Source organism: Capricornis sumatraensis, chromosome 17, assembly GCF_032405125.1.
Source record: "Capricornis sumatraensis isolate serow.1 chromosome 17, serow.2, whole genome shotgun sequence".
NCBI lineage: Eukaryota > Metazoa > Chordata > Mammalia > Artiodactyla > Bovidae > Capricornis > Capricornis sumatraensis.
The window spans coordinates 23,013,988-23,035,480 of NC_091085.1; the positions used below are offsets into that span (position 1 = coordinate 23,013,988).

Sequence of the window (21,493 nt, forward strand, 5' to 3'; positions counted from 1 at the left end):
ATAGGAAGAGTTGGAAAGGATATGAAATAACTGGAACGTTCATCCATCATTGATGGGTACACGTTTGCAGCTTGAAAAATCAGTTCAGCAGTGTCTCATAAAGTTAAAAAAGAAATATGATCTCGCCCTCCTAATCTCATTTACCTGAGAGAAGGTCTATTCTGTAGGTACTGAAAGGTTGTTGACATTGGAAACCCAGTGACTTGCTTTGTGAAGATCATCCTTTGAGCAGCAACTAAGCTGAGTAAGAACAGAGAGATTTGAATATTGAGCATAATGAAATGTCAGTAGTGCTTCTGGGCAGCTTTTGCTGAAATACAAATTCTGATTCAGGAGTTCTGAGCTGGAACTCAGATGTCAATATTTTATTTGGATAACATCCTGAAAAAAAGAAGGGTTAAAGAAAACAGAATCAACCAGTAAGAAGACTAAGGAAATATCAACATGGAACACAGAAGGGTTATTACCTAGGATTAGCTGTAGGAATATAATACAAGAGTCAATCTTGGAAATTACTGAAAAGGTCTAACCAGTAGAAATTGATCACTAACCCAGAAGATAATATTCCTGAAGATGCTCCAGATGTTTGGACTCAGATTTGCCGAACAGTAATGATTGCCCTCAGATGGAAGCACAGAGAAGAACACATTTATTTTAAAAACTTGAGATCAGGCTGGGGTTGTAAATTCAGAAGACTTGCAGATGGAAACCCTTTACCATGCTGATTCAGGAGGTAGGCAGAAATGGCTTGTGAAGACCTTGGCATAACAAAAAATGACCCTTGAAGTGATAGAATGAATAACATCACCAGTAGAAAAAATGCTTTTAAGAAAATGGTTTAGGAACATCCCTGGCAGTCCAGTGGTTAAGACTCTGAGTTTACAATGCAGGGAGCACAAGTTCAATCCCTGGTCGGGGAACTAAGATCACATGCCATGTAGTGTGGCCACAAAATAAAAAAATAAATTAAAAAAGAAAGTGGTTTGCAGTCCCTTAGGGTCCACTTAACTACATTTTGAGTGACCAGGGGATTATGAGTCATAACAGAAACTGAAAAGGTGGGTCAATAAAAAGAAGAATAAATAAAAGTATACTGTTTACAGTGAACTCCCATAAGGGTTTCACAGAGAGGCACTGTAATTTTATACATACCGGGAAAAAGTAGTTATGTGATTTTAGCCAAGGTCAAGAGGATATTTTATATAAGCTGCCCAGATGTCAGGTATCTTTCCTGGTTGAAAGCTCAATATTCTTTGCTGAAGGTATTAAGAAGAGCTGGCAAGAATACACAGAAGAACTACACAAAAAAGATCTTCATGACCAAGATAGTCATGATGGTGTAATCACTCACCTAGAGCCAGACATCCTGGAATGTGAAGTCAAGTGGGCCTTAGAAAGCATCACTATGAACAAAGCTAGTGGAGGTGATGGAATTCCAGTTGAGCTATTCAAATCCTGAAAGATGATGCTATAAAAGTGCTGCACTCAATATGCCAGCAAATTTGGAAAACTCAGCAGTGGCCATAGGACTGGAAAAGGTCAGTTTTCATTCCAATCCCAAAGAAAGGCAATGCCAGAGAATGCTCAAACCACCGCACAATTGCACTCATCTCACATGCTAGTAAAGTAATGCTCAAAATTCTCCAAGCCAGGCTTCAGCAATACATGAACCGTGAACTCCCTGATGTTCAATCTGGTTTTAGAAAAGGCAGAGGAACCAGAGATCAAATTGCCCACATCCGCTGGATCATGGAAAAAGCAAGGGATTCCAGAAAAACATCTATTTCTGCTTTATTGACTATGCCAAAGCCTTTGACAGTGTGGATCACACTAAACTGTGGAAAATTCTGAAAGAGATAGGAATACCAGACCACCTGACCTGCCTCTTGAGAAACCTATCTGCAGGTCAGGAAGCAACAGTTAGAACTGGACCTAGAAAACCCGACTGGTTCCAAATAGGAAAAGGAGTACATCAAGGCTGTATATTGTCACCCTACTTATTTAACTTATATGCAGAGTACATCATGAGAAATGCTGGACTGGAAGAAGCACAAGCTGGAACCAAGATTGGCGGGAGAAATATCAATAACCTCAGATATGCAGATGACACCACCCTTATGGCAGAAGGGGAAGAGGAACTCAAAAGCCTCTTGATGAAAGTGAAAGAGGAGAGTGAAAAAGTTGGCTTAAAGCTCAACATTCAGAAAACGAAGATCATGGCATCCTGTCCCATCACTTCATGGGAAATAGATGGGGAAACAGTGGAAACAGTGTCAGGTTTTATTTTTCTGGGCTCCAAAATCACTGCAGATGGTGACTGCAGCCATGAAATTAAGACGTTTACTCCTTGGAAGAAAAGTTAGGACCAACCGAGATAGCATATTGAAAAGCAGAGACATTACTATGCCAACAAAGGTACATCTAGTCAAGGCTATGGTTTTCCCAGTGGTCATGTATAGATGTGAGAGTTGGACTGTGTGAAGAAATCTGAGCCCCGAAGAATTGATGCTTTTCAACTGTGGTGTTGGAGAAGACTCTTGAGAGTCCCTTGGACTGCAAGGAGATCCAACCAGTCCATTCTGAAGGAGATCAACCCTGGGATTTCTTTGGAAGGAATGATGCTAAAGCTGAAGCTCTCATACTTTGGCCACCTCATGCGAAGAGTTGACTCATTGGAAAAGACTTTGATGCTGCGAGGGATTGGGGGCAGGAGGAGAAGGCGAAGACCGAAAATGAGATGGCTGGATGGCATCACTGACTCAATGGACATGAGTTTGTGTAAACTCCAGGCGTTGGTGATGGACAGGGATGCCTGGCGTGCTGTAATTCATGGGGTCACAAAGAGTCAGACTCGACCGAGCTACTGAACTGACTGAACTGAATTTAAAAATTAATCAGACATGACTGAGCAACTGAACAACAAAATTTTAAGATAAGCAGGATTCTTTTTATGTCATATGCATGACTACTAAAATGATAATTTCTTTTTTTTTTTTGATAATTTCTTGTTTATGGTATTTTGTATTGCCAATGAGATTAGGCATGGCCTTGGATTTTTTTCAGTGAATATAAGGAGATTATAAAAAGAATGGACTTTGCTTAATTTGTTGAGTTCTCTAGTTTAAAAGAGAGGGTTTAAATGAACATATTCTAAGTATTCATCCTGCGTTAATATTCAGGAAGGTACCAAATGTATCCCCAAGAGAAGTAATTTTTAGTAGTTTAGTACTTGCGGATAATTCTGTGTGTTACTTTGAAGGATACTTGTATGAGCATATGAATGGGGGAAATGGCAGAAAGGCAAGAAAACATTTTTTTTCTTTCTCCTTTTTTTTTTTAATATAGAATAAATGAAATAGATCTGCCTTGGGCTCAGAGTTTATGCTTTTTTTTTTTTTTACTGTATTCTTATGCTAATATTTTAAATGAATTATTTTGCCCACCCTTACAATAATATTTAGACAGCATTTCTTCTTTCATTTATTGTAGTGGGAGCTAAGTAAGAAAAGGAAAATGGCTTTCAGAACTCTGAGTCAATAGGAAGCTCAGAGAGGCATGATTGCTTCCTTCCTTGATGTTTGCCTTCACTGGTGTTATCTCAAGGACAGCAACTGAGATAATGCAGTAAGATATGATAGGATTGAGTGACTCCATTAATCTCTACAAACTGATTTATTTTGATGGTAAAACATCTGGGTGTATATTGGTCCACATGTAGCAAGTAACACTGGTCAAGAAAATTAAGATTTTTCCAGGTCACATGGAAAATGCAGTGCAGTATTTTTGCTATTATGTAACAAAGTTTGATTTCTGTCCTCAGGATCTGCGGGATCCAGAGAGTCTCCAAGGGAGTCAGATACATGTTTCAGTATAGACACAAAGTAGATCAGTTTTTATTGTGTTTAAGATTTTGAACATGATATTCAGCTACCCCTGCCCCCCTCAAAACAATCTGGGTTTTTAAACCTGCAAGAATCTATATATTATCTCCCATGTCATTGGTGCTAAATCAACCCAAATGAGATTTGAATAAATTGAGAAACTCTGTGTGTGCTACCATGGGAAGAAATAGTGGTGATTACAAGAACCGTAGGAAACGTCACTGGGTGTGAATAGTACGCAGCTACATAGTAATTAGTGAGCCTTGTGGAGACTAGAGCTACAGTAGCAGAAGTCAAAGAAGTCAAGCTGTTTTGCTCTAAAAATAAATCAAAAGAATTTATTGCAGCTATCAGGAGAGAAATAGTTAAGCTGAGTGGAAGTACATTCATGTTTTTAATATTTAAATTCACATTGACAGAGACATCCATGCTCTCTGAAAAATTATGTAAACAGCATGTTTCCCATTTTGCTACAACTATAGTGATTGGTACTTGTGTAGCCAACTTTTTCATCAGTTCTTTTTAGTTAAAAAAAAAAACTGCCTTTTTATTTTTAAAAATAGAAAACTTAGTTGTTATAAAATATCTTCCATCTACTTATTCTTTAAATATTATCCTTTTAAAATCATATTTCTTGTCTACTTAACCTTCAAAGTGCCTCCAAAATGACTAATAGATTAAACGAGTGTTGAAAACCATCCATTAAAATTTCTCAGGGAAGAGAGTTACATCCTGAATTGTGGACACAACTAACTATGAGAGCTGGTGGATGTTTGGAACACTTGGCAAGCTGGGGTTAGAGAAGAGGAAAACGGACAGAAGCATCTAGACTGATCATCATGGTGGGTCGTATGGAGTCAGGGGGAAAGATACTGAATTTGTTAGAAAACTTTGGCTCTGTTTCATTTGTGCTTCCAATCAGTAGTCAGCCCTAGGACAAGCCACCATGCTTTTTTCTTAGTTTTTTATCTTGTTAGTGAAGAGGTCCACTCAAGGTCCCTTCTAGCTCTAGAATTTCACAATCTGTTGCAAAGATGTAGCTATACAGATATGACTTAGTTTTATTAGGTGCACATGGTTTAACTGGTTTTCTGTAATTGCTGACCCAACAGGGAAATTTAGAGACAATTTAGTAACAATGATTGGGCATGGTGCTGTAGACCACCTATTGAGTGGTTATTCAGCCACTCAGTCGAGGCCAACTCTTTGTGACCCCGTGGACTGCGGCACACCAGGCTTCCCTGTCCTTCCCCATCTTCCGGAGTTTGCCCAGATTCATGTCCATAGAGTCGATGATGCCATCCAACTATCTCATTCTCTGTCACCCCCTTCTCCTCTTGCCAATTTCAGCCTTTCCCAGCATCAGGGTCTTTTCCAGTGAGTCAGCTCTTCGTATCAGGTGGCCAGAGTATTGGAGGTTCAGCTTCAGCATCAATCATTCTAATGAATATTCAGGGTTGATTTAAAAGTGAAAGTGAAGTTGCTCAGTCGTGTCCGACTTGTAGCGACCCCATGGACTGCAGCCCACCAGGCTCCTCCATCCATGGCATTTTCCAGGCAAGAGTATTGGAGTGGGGTGCCATTGCCTTCTCCGAGGATTGATTTAGAGAGCACCAATAAATGATTACCTTAAGTTATAGCATTGGTGAAGACAACGTTTTAGCCAAGATCGTCTCAGTAAATGATGTGTTCTTCAAAATAACGCTATGGGTTAAAGGGCCCCTTCCCAACAGGTTACAGAGTATAAATATGTTAACAGTGTGAGTCAATGCTTGTGTTCTTTCCCTACTCTGAACAGATTGTTAGGCCACTTGCGTGTTAAGTGTACTATAATACAGAAAATCAATGACTACACCCTGCAGTATATAACAGGGTGAAGCCATTAAACATTTCATCAGGAAAATGCAAATACAGCTGTAAAGTTCTTTACTGTTGGCAAGGAGTCATTACAGTCGTCCTTACTAGGTATTTACCACCAGCTTGTAAAATCCACCATGGCAAATTTCACGGTAACCTCGTTAACATTGAACATTACTGAAACCATTTGGTGGCGGAGACAGTTTAGAGGGTAATAATAGGAAATAAAAGCCAAATGTTTTCATGAGGAAGACTGCCTGTGTCATCTCTACTTTCGAAATCTGTCCATGATGCTAAAAAGAATCAAGGTCTCCTGCCTCTATTTTTTCCTTTTTTTTTGCAAAGATATGTCATTCTTCAGCCTTTAACTCTGTTGAAAATACAAAATAAACATAGTCTGATAACATTTTCTTTAAAGGCATATTTGGAAATTACCTGAAAGACACAGCGGGTAGATGGTGTTCAAATGATAATCCCCAGTGAAATACATCTCTAACGACAGGATTTGGAAAAAAAGAGAGGGGGGTTGAGGAGATAGATGGAGCTTATAGTGCACATAGAACCTCAGCATTAACTTTAGAACTCAAGGCCTTGTCAGCGGCCTGAAAACAAACTATTTTCCATTGATTGGTATGAATCATTTTCTCTCTCTGTTGCCTGCACTTTTTCCACCATCCACACCGCTTAAGTGTCAACAAATCTGCCATTGACCTTTCCATAGCTCTCTGCTGAGGTACCTACCATGGCGTTTCTAATCCTTGTCCATTTCTTTCCAGACAGAGCTTTTTGTACATGCCTTCAAGGATCAGCTGGTCAGAAGTGCCCTTTTAGCACTTTACACTGCCAGGCCGGGAGGTGTCCTGAAGAAACCACCCTCTCCTAAGAGTGGCACAGAGGAGAGCATTTCCCAGGACCCACCCCTGCCAGTGAGACGGCAGGACTCCATTCCACATCATTCAGACTATGACGAGGAGGAGTGGGTAAGTCTTTTATTTTTTTTTTTTTAACTTAGCTTGCCTCTCCAGTGCTATAACTAAAAGTACTAAAGCCTTAGCATTTAGTACTGTAAAACAGAGCAGAAGTGTCAAGAGATCTCTCCTTTTCATCAAAACATGTTGGAAAGCAGTCACAATACAGATTGTGGGTAAATAGGTCATTTTTTTTCCTTGGGGGCAAATTATAAATGAAAGTTTTAACCCAACCACATTCATTTGATGTGAAAATTTATATATTACATATGTCATTTGTTATTGTTTAGTTGCTAAGTTGTGTCCAACTCTTTGAGACCACGTGGACTATAGCCCACCAGGCTCCTCTGTCCAGGGGATTTCCCAGGCAAAAATACTGGAGTGGGTTGCCATTTCCTTCTCCAGGGATCTTCCCAACCAAGGAACTGAACCCGCATCTTCTGCATTGGCAAGCAGATTCTTTACCACTGAACCGCTACATTATATATGTTAATGTACATATAAGGTAGTCAAATAATAATTATCTCCAATAAATACCATCAAAGTGATAGCTTACAGAGAACCATGTCAGATTCTTGATCTCCAAAGAAGAAGATTTAGCTTCAGGGACCAGGCTTGATTACTCAAGAACTTTTGTGTAGCAGAGTTTTATTAAAGTGAGAAAAGCGACAGTGAAAACTTCTGACATAGACATCAGACATCAGAAGGGGGGCAGAGAATGGCCCCCTAGCTAGTCTTATCAAGGCCTTATATACTTTTTTCAGACCCACTCCCACAATATATATATATCTTAAATTAGCAAGATTAGAACAGACAATAGAAAGATCTTACCAGACCCACTCCCATATTATACGTTTTAAGATGACAGGATTAGTCAGAAGGTTCTTGTTAAGGAGAAACTTGTCCTCACGCAAGATCCATTGTTTTATTGACTAAGACAAAGCAATGTAGAAAAAAACATTTGTCTTTTTCTCTTTGAGAGTCTCAGACCCCTTTCTCCTTCTTGAGGGCTCCGGACTCCTTTCTCCTCCTCAAGAACCCTTGACTTCTTATCAACCTACCTAGGAATTGACTCCCTCCAAAGCAAGGATGCCACAATTGCAAGGCTGTAATATTTTCCTTATTTATTAAGGAGATATAAACCATTAAAATTGTTTTTAGAAAGAGAGTCAGTAATCATCAATAATCCACGACTTGGATGCAACAAGTATGGTCATTGGTGCAGTCCAGTGTGTTAGTTTTGGGCGTACTTGAAAAGTGTTAACATTTAAATGGCAGTGGATATAGAGATCTGTTAAGTTCTTTTGTTTATTGGGTTTGTTATTTAAAAGATGTTGCTCCAGGTGGCTCTAAAATTGGCAAAAGAAGGGCCACATAAAAGCTTCTGAAAAAAAAAAAAAACTAGTAAAGGCAAATAAAGGTTTCCCAAGTGGCTCTTAGTGGTAAAGAAACTGCTGGTCAGTGCGGGAGTCATCAAAATGCGGGTTTGATCCCTGAGTCTTGAAGATCCTCTGGAGGAGGGTGTGGCAACCCACTCCAGTATTCTTGCCTGGAGAATCCCATGGACAGTGGATTCTCCTGGGCTATGGTTCATAGGGTCACAAAGAGTCAGACACAACTGAAGCAACTTAGCATGCAAGCCCACACAAAGGCAAATAAACCAAATAAGTCAACATGGTGATAGGAACCCTAGGTGGGCAGAATAAAACAGGAGAAAACCAAGGTTTCTCTCTCTGGGTGAGAGGGAATAGTGTGTTTCTCCTGAATCAATACATATTCCATTATCTAAGAACTTTTGGAAGTACCACACACACAGAAAGAAACTCCTTTCTATATCACATTCTTGACCAAGGAAATACTGTTGTATGCTAACTGTATTAGATGTGAAACAGTTAATGATTATTTTTCCTGCCACTCTAAATTTATAAGTGTTCAGGGAATAAATTATTTGTAAGGCTCAGGTCACTCAAAAAATTGCTATCTGCAGGGCTATGAAGTGATACCCGCTCTTTCTTTTGATGAAATTACTATCACAGGAAAGACAGAGCTGGGCTCCAAGAGGTAAATGCTGAATAAGTATTTGTTGTCACTGATTAAGATTGCATTTCTCCCACTGAATCATTTTCAAAAGAGAAAATCTAATATTTCTTCTTCTTACCTTCACCTTTTACTTCTAATGCTCCGAGACATCCATACCTCGTAACCTCTCTGAAGTTCAGGTTTCTCCTCTTTAAAGTGAAAATAACAGCATCTGTTCTACTTAGCTCTTCGTGTGGTCCAGAGATAGACGGTTTGCCTGTGTGATAATGCCCCATGTCCTGCAAAGGCCCAGGCCCCTGAATTGTGTTACTTTACTATTATTGCTGTGTGTTATCTTTTTTTTAGATGTGGAAGTTATATATGATCCTCAGTATGAGGATCAATAATAGTCCTTGAGATAAGTGAGGAAATGGGATAGATCATAAATTTGGATTGTGGGATTTCTCTGGTGGTCCAGTGGTTAAGACTCTTCGCTCTCAATGCAGGGGACATGGATTCAGTCCCTGGTCAGGGAACTGAGATCCCACATGCTACACAGCATAGGCAATAAATAAATTTGGATTGTGACTTTGAAAGAGTTTGAGTAGATGTGGAATAGAACTTGTATTTCATGAAGTAAACTTACTGTTAACTCCACACATTCTGGAGTATGAAGTCAAGCAGGCCTTAGAAAGCATCACTACAAACAAAGCTACTGGAAGTGATGGGATTCCAGTTGAGCTATTTCAAATCCTAAAAGATGATGCTGTGAAAGTGTTGCACTCAATATGCCAGGAAATTTGGAAAACTCAGCAGTGGCCACCAGACTGGAAAAGGTCAGTCTTCATTCCAGTTCCAAAGAATGTTCAAACTAACACACAGTTGCACTCATCTCACACGCTAGCAAAGTAATGTTCAAAATCTCCAAGCTAGACTTTAACAATCTGTGAGCTGAGAACTTCCCAATGTTCAAGCCGGATTTAGAATGGGCAAAAGAACCAGACATCAAATTGCCAACATCCTTTGGATCATAGAAAAAGGAAGAGAATTCCAGAAAAACATCTACTTCTGCTTTATTGACTATGCCAAGGTCTATGACTGTATAGATCACAATAAACTGTGGAAAATTCTTCAAGAGATGGGAATACCAGACCACCTGACCTGCTTCCTGAGAAATCTGTATGCAGGTCAAGAAGCAATAGGTATAACTGGACATGGAACAATGGACTGGTTCCATATTGGGAAAGGAGTCCATCAAAGCTGATATTGTTACCCTGCTTATTTAACTTCTATGCAGAGTATATCTTGCAAAACACTGGATTGGATGAAGCACAAGCTGGAATCAAGATTGCTGGGAGAAATATCAATAACCTCAGATATGCAGATGATGCCACCCTAAAGGCAGAAAGTGAAAAGGAACTAAAGAGCCTCTTGATGAAAGTGAAAGAGGAGCATGAAAAAGCTCGCTTAAAACTCAACATTCAAAAAACTAAGATCATGGCATCTGGTCCCATCACTTCATGTCAAATAGATGGAGAAACAATGGAAAGAGTGACACTATCACTTCAGATGGTGACTACAGCCATGAAATTAAGACACTTTCTCCTTGGAAGAAAAGTTATGACCAACCTACACTACATATTAAAAAGCAGAGACATTACTTTGTTGACAAAGGTCCCTATAGTCAAAGTATGGTTTTTCCAGTAGTCATGTATAGATAATGAGAGTTGGACCATAAAGAAAGCTGAGCGCCAAAGAACTGATGCTTTTAAACTGTGGTGTTGGAGAAGACTTGAGAGTCCCTTGGACTGCAAGGAGATCCAACCAATCAGTCTTAAAGGAAATCAGCCCTGAATATTCATTGGAAAGACTAATGCTGAAGCTGAAGCACCAGTGCTTTGGGGACTGATGTGAAGCACTGACTCATTGGAAAAGACCCTGATGCTGGGAAAGATTGAAAGCAGGAGGAGAAGTGGAAGACAGAGGATGAGATGGTTGAATGGTATCGCCAACTCTATGGACATGAGTTTGAGCAAGCTCCAGGAGTTGGTGATGGACAGGGAAGCCTGGCGTGCTGCAGTCCATGTGGTCTCAAAACGTGGGACTGAGCAACCTAACTAACGGTTAACTTTTTGACAAATAATTGCCACTTTTATATTAAATCAAGAGAGATTGTTGGAACTGTGTATCTTTTGTTTTCATAATTTTCACCTTATTGTGTTATACTAACTCCTTCCCACACCTCTTCCTCCTCCTTCTGCTCAAGTCATCCCGCACATTCCCTCCTTCCTTATTCCCTTTTCTTTAGATACATTTTGAGACCTTCTATATCACAGATACTCCAAATGGCAAGATAAATCGTGCTAGACTGTTAGATCCTAGAGCTCAGATTCTAGTGGTAGATAAAAATCTGTTAATAAATAGTCACAAAATGTTGTGACAAGGATGTAGAAAGACAGGTGGAAGAAGTTAGGCTTTGCTAAAGAGATTTCAGCTCAGTATTTTAAATAAACTTATGATGGGGAAAAAAGGAAGACAGTGGGAGAGAATGGTGAGTTGACATCAATGGTGAAGCGTTCGGTACGGTGGGTGTTACAAAGCACTTGTTCTGCCTGGATTACTGTGCCAGGTGCTGGGGACACAGAGGTGAGCTGCCCACAGATGCAAGGGTTCCACAGTCTATTCAGGGCTCTAGAGATACCAGTGTCAGTGATTGTGCAATTTAGGATTATATATAGGATGAAGTGAGACTCTGGTGGTCACAGTGGGATTTCCAGAAGTGTTTCCTGAGAATTAAATATGAGTAGAAGATAACAGGAGAAGGCACTGGTGACCCACTCCAGTACTCTTGCCTGGAATATCCCGTGGACAGAGGAGCCTGGTAGGCTGCAGTCCATGGGGTCACTGAGCTGGACACAACTGAGCGACTTCACTTTCACTTTTCACTTTCATGCATTGGAGAAGGAAATGGCAACCCACTCCAGTGTTCTTGCCTGGAGAATCCCAGGGACGGCAGAGCCTGGTGGGCTGCCGTCTATGGGGTCGTACAGAGTCGGACACGACTGAAGCGACTTAGCAGCAGTAGCAGTAGCAGAAGATAACAGTATGAAAAGGAGGATGAGGTGACCTTTCAGACAGGAGCACATTAGCTGACAATGGTAATTAGGATGTGTGTCTGTGTGTTTATTAGTTTTTTACTTGTTTTGTTTTAAAGGTCGTACAATTGACTATGTTTATTGCTCCAAAAAGCATTTAAGGCTAAGAGGCAGTGACTCATAGAACAAGGCCCTTACAAAGAAGAGAAGATAATCAATTCCAGTAGGCATGTGGGGGACAAGTCCTGGGCAGAAGTGTGCTGCTGGGCTGAGAATGCAGGGAGGGTGTAAAAATGGATTTTACTTTTTTGAGGGTGGGTGGGGCTGGATGGCTACTTTGTTCTTTATTTGAAATAGTTTTCTCCCGGTTTATTGAGCTATGACTGACATAAAACACTGTATTAGTGTAAGGTATGCAGCAAAGTGATTTTTTGCATATATATAATCACAAGAAATTAATGTCTATCACTTTACAGGACTACGATTTTCTTTTCTTGCGATGCAAATTTTGAGACCCATTCTCTTAGCAATTTTCAAACATACAGTTCTGTTTTGTTAACTATAGTCACCGTATTGTGTATTACATCCCTACGACTTAACTTTTCCCATAACTGGAAGTTTGTGCCGTTTAATCACCTTCACCCCTTTTGTCTTCCCCTCCTCACTTCTGGCAATCACCAATCTACTCTCTGCTTCCATGAATCTGTTGTTTTTTTTTTTTTAAGAGTCTCAATATAAGTGAATTATACAATATTTGTATTCCCATTATGTGATTGATTTCTTTTGGCATAATGCCCTCAAGACCCATCTATGTTGGTGCAAATGGCAGAATTTCCTTCCTTTTTTTTTTTTTAAATTAGTAAATCCTGTATTTTTGTGACTATCAAAGGCATTCATCGCTACCATGGGTCTATTTTGGCTCAGAGGAGAGTTACTATCTAGTGAACTCCATTGTTATTAGACACTAAAAATAGGAAGAGACTGGAGGGCGCTGAGAATGGGATAAGGAGAGGACCAAAGCTCAGGGAACATGAGATCCTACCCATCCTCATTGCTAGGAAATGAGTAAACACAGCAGCTCTAACCTAAATGCCAGCCTCGCCACAAAGGTTTTCAGAAGAGGTCCTGTAACAATCACTCACTGGACAAAACAAGGTCAGAGTTTCTAGAAGAGATATCAGGATATGAAAAACCAACTTGGGAACAATATATACAGCACCGCAACAGAGCTGGATCATGGCAGCCTGGCTTCAGTTGAGACTGCTGCGGACATAGCAGTCTCTGGGGGCAGCGCTCACTTACAGTTGCTGTACATGGTTTTCACATACATGTCATCTGGCAGAGGCTGCTTCTCACTGCTAGGTTCAAGGAATTTATTAATTGCAGGGATATTGCTTATTTTCATTATGTACTCCTGGAGATGAGGGAAGGCAGACAGAATATTAAGATGTTTTTTTCTTCTAGAGCCAGAATGATCTGGAGTAGAATAATGTCTGCAAGGCTCAGCTGATTGCCAACAAAAAACCTTTGTCCATGAGTCGTAAAACCTTTTCAAACCCAGGAAAGTATCTAAGTATAGCTTCTGGGCTATGTTAACCACTTTCTTTTGCTGATCATCTGGTTTGAGGTAAGGATACACTTGATCTGCAGTTCCAGAAGATCCAGGGTCCCCTGTACATGCATGTCAACCAGGTTCTCTCCTTGAGATCTTTGCCAAAGAGACGGTGCTTATCTGCTCTGCAGTGGAGGATGCTCCGGGTCTGCACCAGCTTCCATCAGTTTCAACCATTGGTACTTGCTAGGACAGCAGATGGTTACCATCTTGCAACTTCTGCAACTGTTGTTTTGTTTCTAAAAATTCGTCATCAAACTTGACTCCATCAGCAGTTTAAACCCAATTCCATCTGGCCTTGGCTATTTGGATAGTAGAGCTTGGGTTTCATAGCCATCATAGCCTTTCAGGTTTTCTGGCCCCACTCAGAGTGACCAGAATTGCCCAAAGGCACCCAATGAGCAGTCTTCCTACTTCCATTTTTGTGGCTGAAGTATCTATATGTGTGTATGCAGGGGGGGGGGGTGTGTGTGTATCATGCTTGTCTGTATGTATGTATATCACATTTTCTTTATTCATGCATTTGTTGATGGACACTTAGGGTGTTTCCATATCTTAACTATTATAAAAAATACTGCAATGAACATGGTGGTGCAGATCTCTTGCAATAGAGATTTTGTTTCCTTCAAAAATATTTCCAGAAGTGGAACCGTCATATGGTGGTTCTATTTTATGGAGGAGCCTCCGTACTGATTTCCATAGTGGCTGTACCAATTTACATTCCTACCAACAGTGCATACAGGTTCCCTTCTTAGCATCCTCTCCACTGCTTGTTATCTATTTTCTTTTTGATGATACCCATTCTAGAATTTGTAGGGTGTCTTTCATCATGGCTTAGATTTACTTTTCCCTGATTAGTGATGTTTAGCACCTTTTCGTGCCTTCCTTGGAAAAATACCTGTTCAGTTCATCTGTTGGTTTTTTAAATTATTTGCTTTGCTCTTTTCTATTGAGTTGTACAAGTTATTTTTATATTTCAGACATTAACCCAGATGTCTTCTTTTATCATTAAAGCAGAATCATATGCAGAAGAGGGCAGAGAGGACAGGCTGAGCAGAGTGGTGGAAGTTTCAAATAGACACCAAAGAAAGTGGCTGAAGTTGGTTACTAGCAACATTTGAGAAAAATCTGAATTTCCAGACCTTGTGAGGGCCAGCCAAGGAACTTCAATAAAGTGTTATATAACAGTCAAACTTGTTATTGATGTTCCTTGGAGACCACTTTCTATTAGAAAGATCCCTTTGTCTAAATGGGGAAAGAATTTGAAAAAGAATAGGTGCATATATATAGAGAGAGAAATAGAAATAAAATATGGGAATCTTTTATTTCAAAAAAAATCACTGCAGTTATAACCACTTAACCTTTCAGATCTTTATTTCACTTGAAAAGTTGAGTAAATCCAGTGAAAATGTAGCTAATTGGAAATGCCTTTAGAGACTGTACTATTAAATGAATTGGAAACATAATTTTGTGTAGCACTTTTCTTGGTTAATTAGGTGTTAGAAAAGTTTCAGCACTGATTACAAGTCTAGTCAACTTTCTGAAATAATTTAACGTTTTAAACAATTAATTTAATTGGGTTTCTGTGATAGCATACAAAAACACTCTGATCGTGTAGGTTAATTTAGGCTTGTACCTAAGATTATAATAGCTCTATTTTTTAAAAGTCTGATTTATTTAATTTCTGGCTGCGGCTGTAGTTTTAACAATTACCTAACTTGAACAGCTGCATTTAGTTTTCCATAATAAATATTTGGAAAGTAAGTTCATGTTAGTAAATTCCTTGAGTTCTAGTGAGCTAGTGCATGTAAAAAACCTCTCTTTTGGAGGTCAGGAGGGAGAATCTCTATTAACTCCATGAATGTGAGAATGTCCTTTCTCTGTTCAACTTGTTTGTTGGAAAAATTAATGACATATGAATCTAGATAATAATTATCTAGTCAATAAGGAAGAGATTGAAACTAAAATGATCACTGGCCAAAAAAAAGTCTATTATTTGCTGAATTTTACTTATTAAATAATTGAGAGCTTTAAAGGTTTATTTTCTTGAAAAGTTAGTAAACAATTAAACCCGGTAGGAATATGGGGATTTTTGTGACAATCTGTGCAAAGAAAGAGACTAATCTAGCATTCTCCATGTTTTAGCTGGTAAAGATGACATATTGCTGTTCTTTCTCTACATCTCTACAGCAGATGCTGCCAACAGCTGGGATTCCAAGATTAGTTTGTCCAAAATATTAAAGCATGTCATCCCACCAAAGTATTATATTGACCCAGTTTTTGTGGCTTCCAGTAATTATACTGTTCTCTAGAAAATTGTGATTTAACACTGATGGGTTTGGGGCTAAATCTGCCTACTTTCCTTCAATAATTGTTAAAGAATAAAGATCAACTTCTGATCTTTTAGATTCTGATCCATTCAAGCAAAATGTGAGACTAAGAAAACTTTATTATTTAGCCGTATCCCTAACTCATATTTTTAGTTGAACTACTTTTCTATATCAGGAAACATTTCAGCATCCAGATTAGTCAATTAATTTCCTTTCTTCATGTCATAAATGTAAATCAAATTTAATATTAGTTTCCATTCTTAAGCTAGGAGAACATGTACTCTTCTTTATTATGGCACAATGTATTTATGTCACATAAGCACGATAGATGGTTCGCATTAGTCCATATTAAGTGTTTGGTAATTTCATAGCATATAGAAACAATAGCACACATTCACAGTAATACTTATTTCAGGCCTTTTTGGAATAAAGTCTCTGTACAACCTGAAAAAAATGTGGCTTCTCTGCAACTCAAAATTCCCAAGGCTTGAATTTTTGAGTAAGATTTACATTTTTCTGATGTGTTCTTTACCAAATTCTCAGTTTATTTTGTATTTCACCTTTCTCTAATGTGTAGAACAAATATGAAGGTTTCAGTTTGACAAGATGATTGATACAACTATGTATATTGTCATTATTGCTGGCAGTGAGCATACATGGTTGCAAAATACTGTTGATGACAAAACTTATGTAGCCAGATTCCTCATCTATGAACAATCTTCAGTGACCTGTAGTCTCAACTTCTCTTGCCAGTTTCTGTTCATCTTAGACTTACCTCTAGGGAAAATAGTTGAGGTCATGCATAATGTCCCTATGCAAATTGATATTCCAAAGCATTTCTGTTCAGTTCTCTGACTGGCTAGAATTATGCTATGTGAAACCATTGACCTGATCTTAATAAGAAGGAAATTAATCATTCTCACTTCTTAAAAGTAATGATATCTTATAGGCAGCTAGATACTAATCTGATTTATCTTTTTCTAATGCACTACCTTATTATTTTGTTACCTAAAGTCAGTAAGAGGTCTACTAAAATATGGCCATTTACTTCCAAATTTTATATTATATATACATTCAACTGCAAAGTATTTTGTATAATAAAGCATTATTCTTGCATCCCATGATCACACAGTCTCGTAAGCACTGAATACAGTCAGTTGTCTATATGTCTATTTCTTCCATACATTCAACTTTATAAGCTCCTTAAGGGCAAAGACAATGCCATGCTCACTTTTGTGTCCCCCTAGTTAGCAGAGCACTAGCTCATAAAAGGTACCCAATATACATTTGCAGAATACATTAATGACTTTGAAGTTTCCTCTCAAATTACTATTCTGGTCTTCCTTCATATTGGAAACATGGAATAATTTTAACTTAACTCAGCACCATGTCAGGTACCTTTTCTTCCATTAGAACTCAGGATTTTTTTTTTTTTTGAGGATTTTGTTTTTCTCTCCAAATTAAAAGTACCCAGTTAAATCCCTCTTTCCTTAGTGCATATTTCCCAGAGTCATAATCAACTCTGAAACAACTATTCAAGTCATTGTCACTATTATCTCCAAGCATAGAAGTGGTAAAATTCAGGATGGACATAGAACATCAGAGATGACCAAAGTTAATAAATGATGAGTGAAGGTCTCCAACAGCTTCCAGAAACCCAGTGGTGGTAATTTGCATTTTTTATTTGATTATTTATGTGCTGATTGCAAAGGTTCTGGTTATACAGAAATAATTTCAGATATTTCCCAGCAAATAGGAATTGAAAGTAGGTATTTTACCCTTGTCTCAGCTTTTTCTTTTTCTTTCCTAAGTCATACCTAATAGGGTTGTCTAGTTTTGTTAATCTTATTACAAGGAGGGAACACTGAAAGCATCCATTCTTCCCATCAGAAAAAACAGGGAGAATTAGGCCAGTTGTTCCTTGCATGGCAATGGAAAGTGTTCCATCATCTGTTTTCCTGATGGATAGGAAAACCTCCTGAACTTCTCCAGTCCATTTCACCCAAGAGAGATGTGCTCTGAATTCTTATCTGATATTAAAGTCCACAAAAGGTGATTAAGCAAAGTTCATGACTGTCCATTAAAATGCACAAATGTTCTATTAAAGAAAAGAAACCCCAAATGAGATCTTTATGGGCATGCATATTCATGAAATCCTACCAATTTCAAGAGTTTTCCACATGCAGTTAATCCATTCACCTTCAGCCCCCTGTTTTATAGCACCTCATACAGTGTTTGATACAGACCGTTTCAATGTATTTTTCAGAATTAATGAAAGAATAGTGAATGGATGGATTTGCTGACTCAGCAGTTTGTCTTCCAACTCAAGTCACTGTTTTTGACAGAGATATTTTATTTTTATTCCTGTAAGACTGATTTTTCTGTAGTTTTTATATTGGATACCATCATCTCCCTTGGATACTTTCCTGACTGTTACAATGTCTGGTTTGATGGTGTGCAGCTGAAACCCAATTACCAATTTAAAATTAAAAGCTTTGCTAAATCAGTCATTTTTAATTTATTATTAAACAAAAGCTTCATTTCATATTTCCATGGATTGGAATCTATAGCTTCATGTGACACATTAAGGTAACTCAGCCATTCAGAATATGAGCTTAATTCTAACTTCAATTTGAAGATACTTGTGATAATAGTTCTTTTAGTTGTATCTTTATTTATTTTTACTCCCAAATAGCAGGCTATTAAGTTAATCAACAAATGTTAATTAAGCATCGATAATATGCAGCAATGCTATGGGTACTTGGGGGGAAATCAAATGCAGTCAAAAAAAAGAAAAATGGATTCTGACCTCAACAGCCATATCATCTCATTCAAGTAAATGGCCAGCACTCATAAAACAAGCAGAGACATTGAAAGATATTCTCAGAACGAAAGTAGTTATGTGACACATTAAAAATATCAAAAGAATTCAGAGAGAAGTTACATGAAGGTTGAAGAGGATGAAAAAATCATTTCTTCCTTCCTTGTTTCATTCATTAATTTATTCATTCTTTTATCTATAACCTGGTGAATACTAGGGGCTTCCCAAATGGTGCTAGTGGCAAAAAACCCACCTGCCAATGCAAGAGATTGTGGGTTCGATCCCTGGGTCGTGAAGATCCCCTGGAGGATCCCCACTCCAGTATTCTAGCCTGGAGAATCCCATGGACAGAGAAGCCTGGCCGGCTGCAGTCCATGGGGTCACAAAGAATCAGACACAACTGAAGCAACTTAGCATGCATGCATGATGAGTACTAGGCCCTGAGAAGAAAAGAGTTAATAAATAATAGTCATTTCCCTTATAGAGCCCACTGTGTATTAAAAAGAAAAGATTCATTAAGCAGAGAGAGACTAGAAGGAACAGTTCTTAGATATGTGGAACCTGAAAAGGTGAGAATTTGGATTGACGGAAGGTAAAGGAGAAGGCCCTCGAAGCATAAAAAGCAGCACATGTCAAGTTAGAAACACTAGTTCCTCCGAGGTTTCCTTCATATCTTCGATATTCAGCACTCGGCAAGCAGGTATCCTATGCCCAGAAAATATATGTTGAGCTAATTAGCAGCACCAGGGCAGCAAGGAGGCTGACCTGGATGAAGGTTTCATTATGAAAACTAAAGAGAAATGTGTAGCGTTAGGATCTTGGTTGACTCAACTACAAACTCCAAGTTGAGAGAAGAGAAAATACTTGCTGCAGTACTCAGCCTGCTTTTGATCAGAAGAGTGATGGCACAAGCCTGGTTATCAGCGAAGATAAATGTGGCTCTTGTGTGTCGGCTGGATCATGTGAGAGCTAATCAGTAGGTCTGGGCAAGATCCAAACCAGGGACTTTGGAGAGGTCATCTATTGGAGAAACAGTGACTGACCATCTGAATCACTTGTGTAGCTAGGCACTGAATTTCAGGCTAAGGCTAGCAGTGTGGTCATTGGGAAACGGAGGTCAGGGATTATTGCATGAGTAGCTGGATGAAATTAAGCAGGAGATGAATAAGAAGCAAACGTTGGGGGCATCTCAATTCTGATGGATGTCACATATCTGGCTGATTTTAGTGGAGATGATATGTATGTCGTGGACATGGTGTTTATATACATGTGTGTAGGTATATGTGTAGTATGTAGCTTGGGCCATGAATGTGCCATTTTGAACCATAAAGTATTATATGCGCAACACCAGGATTCAGAAAGGAGAGTTACCAAGCTATGGAATGAACAAAGTTTTGCAGTGTGGAGGAACCAGGCTTGTAGAGTGCAGATTACTCTCAGTCAACTCAAGGACAGACTGAAGCTTCTTTGTAAAGATGAGATTGGTCTTGTTAATTTTCTAACTGGTTCTAATCAAAGTGCTCAGAAATTCATAGTGACCAGTGGCAAATTATGCATGGAGATAAAGATATAACAGGCTCCCCATATCAACTCTAGTTTAGCCTTTACATTCTTGCTGATCAGGTCATCCCTAGAAAAGTTAATCAGCTAAGGATTGCTGAACAAGTTTTTGGTTTTTTTTTTTTTTTTTTTTTTTTAAAGTTAACTGCTGATCCAAAGTAATCAAGATTTCTCTTGAGCTCATAAATGTGTGACATGCTGAGTAAGCACCATATTCTCTACCCTCATGGTTCACTCGCCAGTTGTAATAGCTCCCTGGCTACTCATGTCTCCATCCTTCAAATGTGTGCATCCATTGCCACTGGCTTTGACCTGCAGGTTAGCTTAGGTCCTAACCCAGAAATAAATAAGAACCAAGATCAGAAGCTGACTCAGAATGGAATAAATAGTATTGCTTGTTCCCCACCGACTTTTTCCCTCATTGCTGAGCAGAAGTTGATAGCTACTTCACCTTCTAGAAGTTGGGTTTTTCTGAAGGTGTTATTAAGGTCAAGGACACCATTAAGCTCCATTCAGTAAAGGTTAGACTTTAACCCACCAATGTTCAGTTACTGTCTTCATAGCAGGCTAATGACTGCTATTGGAGGGGAGAAGAAGGAAGGCCCAGCCATCTACTTTTCTGATAGGTTGTCGGTGTGTGTGTGTGTGTTTCTAAACCTGTCATATGGCTGAGGGGATAAACAAAATCTGGAGGCAGATCATATTTCTCTTGCCTGAAAATGGGGAGGGGGAAGGTGGGAAGCCAGTCTTCATGCTTCCACTGTCTTCTCCCTGCCAAGCAGGCGATCCTCTTCATGATTTTAGTGGGGAAGAAAGTGAAGTACCTCCCAGCCATACCAGCAGTCTAAACAAAAAGAATCCCCCACATGGACTGGCCTTGTGAGTAAAAAGTCACCAAAATGAGAACGGATTTTTGCTGGTTATTTTCCTCGGTGCATATGCTTTCTCAGAGACATGATGGAAAATGGCTTGGTTAGAAGAGAAATCAGATACTCGAGGTACATCTTCAAAAATGTTTCCTACTCATTGTTAGCATCCTAGCTCCAAAATAATTATCTTGCTGGTAATTAATAATATTTCTTAATTATCTTCTGAGAAGTGAATTATCACCTTCCCTCCCTATGGTCCACTCCCTATTTCATATCCTGGGTCCATGAATGGATTTGGGGCCTTGTTACTAATGTTGTCCTCTGTTAATGTTTGCCATTTATGTCCTTTGACCCAGACTGATTGGTCCTTTAGTCAAGTGATTGCTGCACCCCTAATTACATGGTACTGTTGATTTCAAACTTAAGGGTACATGGGACCACCCTGCCCTTTTTGTAGAATCATCTCTTAGTTCAGAATTTG

The 21,493-nt window shown here is 39.0% G+C and overlaps 1 protein-coding gene and 1 pseudogene across 5 annotated transcripts in view; one reads left to right on the forward strand and one right to left on the reverse strand.

Moving 5' to 3' along the window:
* The window catches only part of INPP4B (inositol polyphosphate-4-phosphatase type II B), a 423,416-nt gene that overhangs the window by 283,349 nt on the left and 118,574 nt on the right, over window positions 1-21,493 (forward strand). For all 5 annotated transcript variants that reach the window (XM_068990082.1, XM_068990083.1, XM_068990085.1 and 2 more), the window contains exon 14: window positions 6,515-6,718. In XM_068990082.1, coding sequence (XP_068846183.1) covers window positions 6,515-6,718 — 204 coding nt within the window. The remainder of the gene's footprint in view (window positions 1-6,514; window positions 6,719-21,493) is intronic.
* Window positions 13,115-13,772, reverse strand: LOC138094010 (glutathione S-transferase A4 pseudogene; annotated as a pseudogene).